Source organism: Sinocyclocheilus anshuiensis, unplaced genomic scaffold (assembly GCF_001515605.1).
Source record: "Sinocyclocheilus anshuiensis isolate Anshui unplaced genomic scaffold, SAMN03320099.WGS_v1.1 scaffold569, whole genome shotgun sequence".
NCBI lineage: Eukaryota > Metazoa > Chordata > Actinopteri > Cypriniformes > Cyprinidae > Sinocyclocheilus > Sinocyclocheilus anshuiensis.
The window spans coordinates 1,292,336-1,303,932 of record NW_015536511.1 but is presented as its reverse complement, the minus strand read 5'-3'; the positions used below and the strand labels follow the sequence as shown (position 1 = coordinate 1,303,932).

The 11,597-nt window shown below is 37.3% G+C and overlaps 1 protein-coding gene across 2 annotated transcripts in view; it reads right to left on the bottom strand.

Annotated features, from left to right (window-relative positions):
* Positions 1–11,597, bottom strand: part of cntn5 (contactin 5) — a 377,750-nt gene that overhangs the window by 150,988 nt on the left and 215,165 nt on the right. For both annotated transcript variants that reach the window (XM_016490714.1, XM_016490721.1), the window contains exons 4-5: positions 9,925–10,048; positions 8,952–9,127 (exon numbers count right to left, since the gene is read on the bottom strand). In XM_016490714.1, coding sequence (XP_016346200.1) covers positions 8,952–9,127; positions 9,925–10,048 — 300 coding nt within the window. The remainder of the gene's footprint in view (positions 1–8,951; positions 9,128–9,924; positions 10,049–11,597) is intronic.

Sequence of the window (11,597 nt, the reverse complement as noted above, 5' to 3'; positions counted from 1 at the left end):
ATTCCTTTTAAGCAGGCTCGATGTTGGTCCATCCCATACGCGATTGTCCAATCAGATGGTGGCTGCGGGGCTTAGCCACGCCCTGTGTGGTTCCTTTTTTTCATGCACAAGTCATATGCTCCCGTGGGGAGTATGTCTGGAAGTTTTAAATAACTTCTGGTAAAAGTATTATCACCAGAGAATGATACAGAATATAACATTTTCACTAACACCAATGTTCGGCGAATAAAACAAGCTTTCATTCAAGCTCAATATCGGATAGTTTGCATACACATTAATAATCTTAATTACTAAAAGGTGTTTATACAACATTGGTTAAACTTGCACCGATTACAGGAAACACACCACACATCATCAGACATAAACATATTATTTGTGATCATGATGAGTTGGTGCAGTGGCTTATCAGTGTCCTGTTCGCGATAGAAATCCCTACATGAGTCACAATGAGCACATTTTCCAAAAATGAGTTATTTTTATTTTCACATTCCCAATTAAAATACCTTCAAAATGATATATGAGTTGTTAGAATTGGACAAAAAATTACTCAGCTACACCTGTTTGAACTCGATAGAGTCAGCAAAGTCAATTTTGAGAAAAATCGAGTTAAAGTTTTCTGAAGGTTCCAAAGCAGTCACCTAGCAACGTTGCATCTTTTCCTCCAATTCTTTTCTTAATGAAAGTAAGACAAACTAATAATCAACTGCAAAAATCACTTCAGTGTGCTCATTACAACATTTTTTTATTAAAACAATTTATTATTAAAAATACAAAAGCAGTTCAATCAAGTGCAGCGAGTGATTCCCTTTTTTCTTTTATTGTTTGATTAACATTAATGCGACAGACGGCCTATATTATGACTTACTGTAATACACGGATCTAATATAATGTCACACATCTGATGTTTTTCTCCAAAAATTCCCTAAACGTTCACTTATGACATAACAGATGAATTGTGTGAATAGCCTACTTAAATACTGTAATTCTGTGTATGTGTGTATATTTATCGGGATTGCGCACCGTCAATGTCATCTTTATGCTTGCACTTCGGAAGACAGTCAGCATGAGAAGCGAGCAGAGAAAAGGTACTCTAATAAAACGTACAAATAAAGATAAGTTTAGATGTTTAATTACTGTTTGGAGCATTGGGATCGCTAGACGAGGGCTTAATATGCTAATTTTTGTAAAAACCTCAAATTTGACCAAAATCTGCAGTTTTTTATTTTTGCCTGTAGCTCAAAATTAGCCTGTGCGCATTCCAACTCATTTTGCAAGCACGCGTCACATATTAATAATTTAATATTATTAGGTAAAACACCAACAATTCCTAATGATTTAAACAAAAACAAGAAAAAAATGGACCCATTTTATATTGTGTATAATAACATTTAATTAATAATTTAATATAATGTACATATTTTGTACATGCATGTTTTCGTATTGTACATATATTTAAAAAAATGCATGCAATTACATTAATTGCTTTATTTTGATAGTCCACTTTAGACATTCTACTAACTATGAGTAACTTTGCAACTACATGTCAAGTACTAGTCATTAGAGTATCAATAGACTGTCTGCTTAATCTCAATATATTTTGATAGTCCTCCAACAGATATTCTGACATAATTGGAAGTATAATAGTATAATAATCTGAAGTAATTTAGCAAGAACTTTTCAATTTATTCTTCTAACCGTAACCTAACAGTCTGCTAATACTCTGAGAGTTAGTTGACATGTAGTTGCAAAATTACTAACCTTAATGTTGTTTTGACATTTGGACATGAGGACACCTAACACCAATATCTAATGGCCTGCTTGGCCATCTGGCTTCCTGCCCTAATAAAAAAAAAAACCTTTAAGTTAACTTTGCCCTAGATTCTGGTTTTACTGTGCAATTCATCAGTGCATGTTATACTAATGTGATACTTCATGTCATTTATTCATTTCCAAACTGAAATGTCTCAAATCTGAAAACAACAAATGTAAATGATTTACCAAGGCTCCTAACACATATGCTGGCTCTGAAATTATTGTGAAGCTTTTGCATGCATTTTTATTCATCATCTCAATGTGTAACCATGAAAATTGATATCTTTAGACATGCACAATCACAGACATTCAACACTGCTGCCAACATTGCAAGGAAGCGCCTCATATTTTGTTGAACGCAGTCTAGATTTCCCTTTCATTGTGATTTTGCCATTCAAGTCGAACAGCTTGTGTTTGGCCACTATGTTCCATCATTTGGTCACATAGCATTTTTGGACATTAACTCATAGTCTGCCATTCTTTTGATTCCCCAAAGCACTTTAGCTTTCTCTCTTCATTTGTGCACAGTCAGATACTCCTGCATGAATACAGCCAACCTGCAGAAGATAAGCTTGCCAACCTTTTAATCGTACTGTTAACACTCCCCACTACAGAGAAGCTGTTAATCTGTCACATTTCATGCGCTGCATGGGTTTGAGAGAGCTCTGAAGAGCAAGTGGGCTGTGTGTTAGTTGTGTTTCTGTGTTTTGGAATGAATCTCTTAAAAGAATGAATTCGTCTTGTTCACTTCTGTGCAGAGACGGCTAGTTTTTGTTCACTGAAGTTCTTAATTTTTGAAGAGCTTGACTGCTGCGATTGTTTTTCTTGTCTTCAAAGTCTCACTGCAGCACGATCCACTGATAAAATGTGTTCAAGCACAAAAATATCTGAACTAAATACACTTTTCTCTGTTCTTAGAATATACTTAGAATAAACTTAGAAAATAAATACTATGAATAAATGATGACAGTATTTCCATTTTTGGGTAAGCTATCCCTTTAAGTCAACATAGGCTCATTGGAAATGCGTGCCTCTACTTACATTTCTGCGAAACTAAAAAAACGTAACTATACACACGAATTGCTGCAGTTTCCAGTTGAAATTAACACTAGAGGCAGTAAAACTCTGACAACTTTTATTCCTTTTCACCTAGAGGCAGTAAAACTCCCACAACTTTTATTCCTTTTCACACAAAGTATGATTTGCAGGCCCACAGTTTCGATTAATAAAGCCTAATTTTCGCATAATTACTTGAGGAACATTATGTTATGAATTCGAAACAATTTTAAGATACCGCGAGATTTGAAAACTGATACTTTTGAACATGTCATCACATATCCAGCTTCATATGCATGAGTTTTCTAATTCAGTAGGTTTGTTCGATAGCTCACGCAATACGGGGTTACATTTCAGTGATGAAAAGCTCCGTTACGAACCCCATGGAACTACGGTTTAACAAAACAGCTCAAGTCCACATAAGGAAGTTAAAATAGCACGGCTGCATCGACAAATACGTTTTTATATCACTTTTGCATATGTTAACGCTATCGGGTAGGTTTAGGGTTGGGTTTGGTGTAGGGGATATTTCCAACATGATAGAGCATTAACTTTTATTGACACTTTATCAATATTTGAATTATGAACCACCGCAATACGTACCTGAAGCAACGTAATACAAACACAGCAATACGTTTTTGTATTACATATTGCTATATACCAACGTAACAAAAATGTGCCAGGTCACATATTAAACCTGTGTTTTAGCGCCACTCACTGGACGTTTCACTTTAAAACTGCCGCGAAACGTGCAGTAAGGTACGTAATAACGGTGTTGCAGAAATGTATTTAGAGGCACGTATTTCGAAAGAGCCTGGGTTGCTTTAAGTTCAGCGCTAATTTTCATTGAGTTGAATGTTTTCATTGTTATTAGTGTTTTTTTAGAACTTTCAGCAAATTATCAGTTATCAGCTAGATTCTCTACCTTAGTATCATCATTCGGTAAATCCAATATTGGTCAACTGCCGTTACAGTCCATTTGTGATCAGCAAGGATTTCTTGCACCTCTCCACAGCAGCAAAAGCACAAAGAGCTGTCAACAGGCGTAACACCTGTGTTTAACGCTCAAACCTACAGGGGCTGCTCACAATGAAAGAAAATGAGATCAAAGTTTCTTTTTTTCCATGAAAAACGAAAGCATCTGCTGAGAAAAGAAAAGACACCTCTCTGGGACTGAAGAAAAGAAAGAAATAAAGTTGAAGAGAGAGCAATTCAATAGTTTATATCTTATTTATGTGAAGCGGGCGGCTGGCAGGCCGGACCGTTGGAATGCAGCAAACGTCTGTCGCTTCTCCCCAGCTCCAGGCAGGAAAGAAGGATTGGTATGAGCTGTGTAATGTATGGCCTTGGAAAGGTGATCTCCTCCAACAAACTGTCACGAGAGAGCCAGGATGGAGAGGCTGGGAATCCCATTGTAACAGCGCAGATTATTGATTTATCAGGCGCTGTCACTGCCACCTTCTTGTTCTCCATATCAGCGAGTTATCCCTGGCCCTCGTCAATTCACTCTAGACATATGAATTATAACTAATCAATGCTCTCCGCTGTAGTCTAAATGGGAAAATAGATTGTCTTTTGTTGTTCCTACATGGTCAAAGGAAAAGATGTGATAAATGACATATCTTTAGACAGCCAGGGTCATGAAACATGAGAGCGGGGCGACATGTAACAAGTTTTCTTTCTCGTTTTATTTCTTTCTTCGCTTGCTAATGTAACAGCAGCGGTAAATTATGAGGGCAGCCGGTCCTGCTAAAATTGGCATCATTTACAGGACTGTCAAAAACTAAGCAATGGATTCTAATGATGAGTATCATAAAAAGACCCATTTAAAAATAATGGATCCAAGTTAGGATAGAAAAGATAAAAATCTGTTGACTGGGTTTCTTTCTTCTTTTCCAAGCGCTCATCTCGTATTTTCCTTACCCCTCATCTTGGATGGTAAAATGAGACCTTTGTAAGGTAAATCGATATTCATCTGTTCCCAACTATAAGGGAGGATGGGAGATAAGATAAGAATCTGCAAGAACCGTTGCTCTCATTTCAATAATTGTGTGTCAGTCAAGACAATACATGAGCTTTTTAAGAGGTATTTAAACTTCATGCATTGTGATTAATCAAACTGATTAATTATGAAATGATTGGATGCTCACATACAATTTACACATGGACACAGAAAAAAAAAAAGGTTTAATTTATTGTCCTAATATAAATTGTCCCCCTTTATCCAATTTACCAATCCACAATGAGATCCACCAATGCACAATTTTTCCCGTCAATCAATCAATCATTTTCATTTATTTTCCTAATATAAATTGTCCAATTTACCAATCCACAATGAGATCTTTTTCCTGTTAATTACAAAAAAAAATAAATAAATAAAGAAAAATAATAAACGTGCAAGATTTCCACTATAGGTAAAAACCTAGAAGAATAACAAAGTTCAGCACATGGTAAAAATACTTATGCTATACAACCCAGTGTATTTATGATTATAATAGTAAATGAAAATAATACCATAACAAATGCCAGTTTGCAATATCAAGCAGCATAACTGACTGTTTTTGTAAAGGAAAAATGACCACAAGCCTGCACATTCCAGGTACTAATAGCGTATGTCCCCTCTTAAGTAAGCAAGTAATAAATAAATACATACAGTGGGTACGGAAAGTATTCAGACCCCCTTCAGTTTTTCACTCTTTGTTATATTGCAGCCATTTGCTAAAATCATTTAAGTTAATTTTTTTTCCTCATTAATGTACACACAGCACCCCATATTGACAGAAAAACACAGAATCGTTGAAATTTTTGCAGATTTATTAAAAAAGAAAAACTGAAATATCACATGGTCCTAAGTATTCAGACCCTTTGCTCAGTATTTAGTAGAAGCACCCTTTTGATCTAATACAGCCATGAGTCGAAAATTGAAGGGGGTCTGAATACTTTCCGTACCCACTGTACATACATACATACATTTCATCAGTTGTACCATATCAACTATGCATATGTTCCAAATGGCTTGCAATCTCCTGGACCTGTGATGGCTCCATAACATCACATGTCTGAGAAATCCATGAGACCATAGTGTGTTCCAATTGTGATTTTACACTAGGTTTCAGAAGGTTACTCACATGCACCCATCTGCTATGCACCCTTAATGCATCAGGGCCTTCAAATTGGAAGCCACTTTTAGCCACTTTCTAGTTCAGAGAATTCACTTCCTGATGGCCCTGTTTTCTGTGGTCAAACAGAGTAGAGTTCTGAACAAAACCACCCTATGTACATATCCACAGGCTTGTTCTTTCAAGCCACAATACCTGAGTCACATCCTCCCACTTTGGAGGGGTCTGCTGAGAGAGGACTGGATCTCAGAAGGGAGTGAGATCAGAGACACTCCCTCTGCCTGCAGTCTTCAAAGCGTGGCCTGGTAACTAGCTTGAACCAGGGAGTTCTGCTTCTCAAAACAAAGAGACAGAAAAAAAGCCCAACAGGGAATGCTTTGGGGGCACAACACACAAACTGTGAAAGGAATACAGACTAGTGGTTTCTTTCCCTCCCACTTTTTTTATATAAAAATACATTTCTGAATCTCCAGGGGAGCTGTGGATACTCTGTGCAAACCAACCGGTTTCCCTGGCAAGAGTTGTGAGAGGTCTCTTAGCAGGGGAGGGCTGTGACACATCCGTGGCCGGGCTGAAAGACTAGGCCCCTCTCCAAACGGCCAAATTGACCATCTCTGGGAAACTCATGCTCGGCTTCCTCAATCAAAGACAGCAAACAAAGAGATTCAAACTAAATGTTCCCCTACCGCTGGACGGCCAGAAGAGCTGTTTGCATTTCATGAACCGAAACCTCGACCAATGCACTTCACACAGGGAATCATTGCCTTTAATCATTTTGAAATTGCACAGCAGTAGCTGCCAGCAGAAATCAGCTCTTGCAGCTTTTAAGTGCACTTTAGATTGCTCTGTTCTTGAATGACCAGCTAGATTTGTGAAAGTCTGAAGGTTTAGAGTAAATCCTGATTAGTTCAGTATTACTATTTGGAGGTACTGATACAATCTGATTACAAAACAGTCGAGTTTTTCAACTGTTTCACAGAGTAGGAGTCTCAATGTTGTTCATCACAGAAGTCGTATTAGTGTTAATGTGCACAATTTGTCAGTTATTCAAATATGCGGTTATTCAAATGCCAACTCTGATCCAATCAACTGTGGAAAATCAAGTCAAACCTTACATTTTCCTCACTCAATGTCCTGTTTGACTCACAAATACAATGTGGACGTAAAACAGGTTGCAAATAGTGGCAACTATTTAATAAATAATGCTGGCTTTGGTGCCAAGGTGTTTAAATAATGGTTAATTAATTGTATTGCAACCTGGTTGTGCATGTCAGGCTCATGAGATTGTCCCCTGCTAATAAGAGTGAAAAGTGAAAAGAAAGGTTCCTTGGGTGTCCAACAGGGTGATGAATGGTGGCCATTTGTTATGTGGAGGCCTGGGAAAAGCTCTGCATCCCAATATCTGCTGCCAGGAGCTTTCCTTTGTCTCTCCGACAGGTCTTCAGAATGGGCAACAATGATCGGAGCAAGGTTATAGCCAGGCGACGGACAAGGACGACAGAAAAAAACCCCAAGAACAGTGTGTTCATGAGGGCTGGCAGCTCATATGGAGACACAAAGAAAAGACCGGATGATTTTACGATCTCGTTCGCTGTGTTCTTTTTTTTTTTTGCAGAGAGAGAACAGAAAATGCAAGGCGGATACCATTCTTCATGTAGGCGAGAGAACACGAGCGAACACCTCTTCAATATTACAGTCTAGGAAGCGAAAAACAGTCGTCCTAACCACAGCTATAATGCATTTGCTACTCGTAAGAATGTTACATCACACGTACACTAAATGTTCGTTTTTCTACAGAAAACACCATGGGCAGTGAATAGTGAAGTACACAATCCCGTTGGGCACGCCAATAAGGCCATTATGGCCATCGCTCCTGGGGAAACTGTAAGCAAAACTAACAATGTGTTTTCCAGAAAGCAATTGCGCCTCTAGCTCCATGCTGCATGCTTCCGTGGCTTGTGATGATATTTTGGAGGGAAGCCAAGGGATTACTAGCGAAAGAAATGCACTTTTTGCTCGCTTCGTGAAGCAAAGCATTAAGGGCACTTTTCCATCTAATGAAGAAAACTTTGGGGCTAGATTTTAAGGAAAGGATCAAAGCATCATGGGAATAACTTTAATTGCATTTACTTTTAATTAGTAGCATTAGAAGGAGGCAGTTTTAGGGTGAGCATTTGGGTATGCCACGTGGGAATAATATCAATATGAAATCGAGAAATACAAATTAAAATAAACATTTCACTCTAAATCTGGCCCAGCAAAAGTTAAACAATTATATCAACCCAAATAATTGTAGCAGGAAAACGAAACAAAACAAAAAAACAAAACAATTAATTTATTTCAGCTAGATGCCAAGACAACTTGGGGCCAGATTTACTAACAGCTTGCACCAACACAAACCGTCTTTTGGCATTCAAATAGTACTGTCAGGATTTACTAAAGACGTTCAGTGAAGAATTAATGCTGAAAAGGCGTGACCTTATTAAATATGCATTTGTAGGAGTTTCTGTTTCAGATGCAAAAATTTATGGGAGGAGAGTATTAAAATTAATCATACAACGTGATTTACTAATGTTTACGCTCGACAGATTACTGGTATTTGCACCATTATTTAACGCCCAAAATAAGCATGTTAAAAGCAGGCGGTAATTTGCACTGCTCTTTGTAGACTGGGCTGGTCATTATGGAAATTATGTAGCTGCGTCTGTGTTCTTTAATGTGCGCATTGTTAGTAAATCACTCGCAGGATTTTCCCCTCCCATCGGCGCTTTTATGGAATTGCACTTTAATGCTAATTCGGCCTCTTTAGTAAATCTGGCCCATGATGTACTAAAATAAGCAAAACTGAAATAATAAAACACAACAAAATTAGCAAAACGAAACTGAAGGAAAAAAAAAACATGATAGTTCCTCAATGATACTAAAATCTAAATTTCAGCGTCTAAAATTTGTCAAATTACTCACAGGCAAACTGCAGGAGGGCATCTCGACTCAGGACAGTGCCAATGCTGTTTTCAGCTCTACACTGGTATCTCCCATAATCAATGGCCTCGCTTGCATTGTGTATTATTAAGTTCCCAGCAATCAAACTGTAGCGGAAATCCGCTTCTGTGTCCACAACGGTTCCGTTGATCAGCCAACTGCAAAAGCAATGAATCAATTAGAAAATATAGAAAAAAAAACACATATTTATAATATATTTATTTACATATAATACATACTGAGGAAACTAATTGAAGACCACTAGTGCAAATGTAGGAAACATTTACCTTTTCAAATTATATAGTAAGCATTGGTCATTAGGTTAAATTGAAAGAATACAATTAATTTCAGAATTAATTGTATTGTATTTCAGAAGTCTTAGTTTTGGTTTGTCCCCAGTTTGGTCTCAGACGTGTATTTTTTTAGGTTTTGATAGAATATAATCATCATATTATAACCGCTAAAGAGCTTGTTAGCATACAACCTGATGTGTCTTTATATCTTAGACAGGAATATCGATCTAAATTACGACCCAGAACTCAAAACCACATCAGTGTCTGAGAGCTCAGTAGCACCGAGCGGATCATTCAACCTTGCTAACATCCCATATTTATTTATGCTTATAGATGTTCTGCGAACCCTCTAAGTGAAACAGATACATTGATGAATTGCTGGCTGTTTCCTAAAGGATAGAACTTGTGAGACTGTAACACATATGCTGAATCACAGGATAGTACAATTTAGTGAGTAACATGATGATACTAGAACATTATATAAATTCTGATTAGGAATCCACAGAGAGAAGTCTAACATCTGCGTCATTAGCATTAGTCTAACAGAAATGCCACTCAGGCAGGATAATAAGGATTCACAGTAAAGCTCCAGAGAAATTAAATGTCATTTATTATCCATTTAATGAAATCTTATCCATGTTAATGAAATGAGTAAACCGTACCTGTAGGTCGGAACAGGGTTTCCTCTGGCTTCACAATTCATTATCACTTTCTTATCATCTGAATCCAGGGAGAAGATTCCATCATCTGGCTCTTGAATGAACACTGGACCGAACTCCTCACTCTCTGGGGTCAGATGGAAAAAGAAAGGCAAAAACAGGGTTTACAAAGCTGAAACTTGTGATGCTATAACCCGAAAATCTAGGGGTCATTCTTATACCCTAGGGGGCATATGTTCTGTTTGAGATTATTTGATATTTGAAAGATTTTTTGTGATAATATTCTGTATTGTTGTAGCATTGTATAAGTTTATGATTGCTGGGGAGTAAATAAATAAATATGAACATTATTAAAACATTACTTATTCATACAAAGACATTTGATTTGACATTGTAGATAATGCAAGGACAAGATATGTGTGTAGTCTAGGTTAGTAAGTGAAGGTTGCGGGTTCAAACACTGCAAGGGGTGATGCATGAGCTATCACTACGGTACCCTTGAGAAAGACACTTACGCTGCCTTCAAGTCCTCCTGGGAAGTTCCAACTTATGGGTTCAGAAATATTATTAACTCAATATAAAATTGCAGCCATATAATCATAACAACTTGCTGTGCAACTTCATATTTCTTTCTCTCTTTTTTCCCGACAAAGACAGAGGGTTTTTTTAGCGCTCGTACAACAACATGAAGAAGGGAAAAGGTGAGTAATTAAGGGTGTAACTGATGCTTTAATCTGTGTATTTTATCATTGTTGTGCTGCAAAAAATGATGGGAAAGTAGTCTTTTCGCACAAGCCTGCAGCCTCATAAAGAAGCTAAATGAGTTATATATTCTGCAAACCTTGTTATTCCTAATGAAACAAACAGAAAATGCACACAAACTAAACTGTGCCATCAACAATGACAATTACAGCAACATATCAATTTGCTTCCACCACAAATTTTTCATTGACATACCCTCAACTCTGAAAATCCTGGCACAAAGAAAATCCTTGCCTCCCACTGGAAATAATGCATAATGTCATTGTGTACTACTTACCCATGTAGGGAAATTAATCTGGATGTGTGGTCCAAATATAGGCTATCTATGTCAGACACAAAATGGTGTTTTTATAATTCAAAGCAGTTTAAACTCATTCTACCAGTCCAGCTGGATCTACACGGCAGACGGTCCACATTAGGAATACTGTTAACTGTCTCATATATTCAGCCCCCAGGGTGAACTCGATAACATATCTCAGTAGAATAACTGAGAGTCCTTCCAATTAGAAACACTCAGGAGATCTGCTCCTTCGGTGCTCAGTGAGTTTATGCTGAACAATGGGACCAATCCTAAATCTCAGGTTGTTTCACAAACATATTAACATTTTTGGGGGGGACACGTAAATGTTAATACTGTGGATTTTACATATATATCATGCTAATACAATTTTTGGCACATGTACCATATTAATATACTATTTTTGCTATTTTTCTGGACATTTACCATTCTAACACCATGTTCTTTGGACAATACCCAGAGTAATAGCCCTAGTATGTTTTCAGACATGTACCATGCTAAAGGGGGTCATATGATGCGATTTCAGTTTTTCCTTTCTCTTTGAAGTGTTACAAGCTCTTGGTGCATAAAGAAGATCTGTAAAGTTGCAAAGACTAAAGTCTCAAATCCAAAGAGA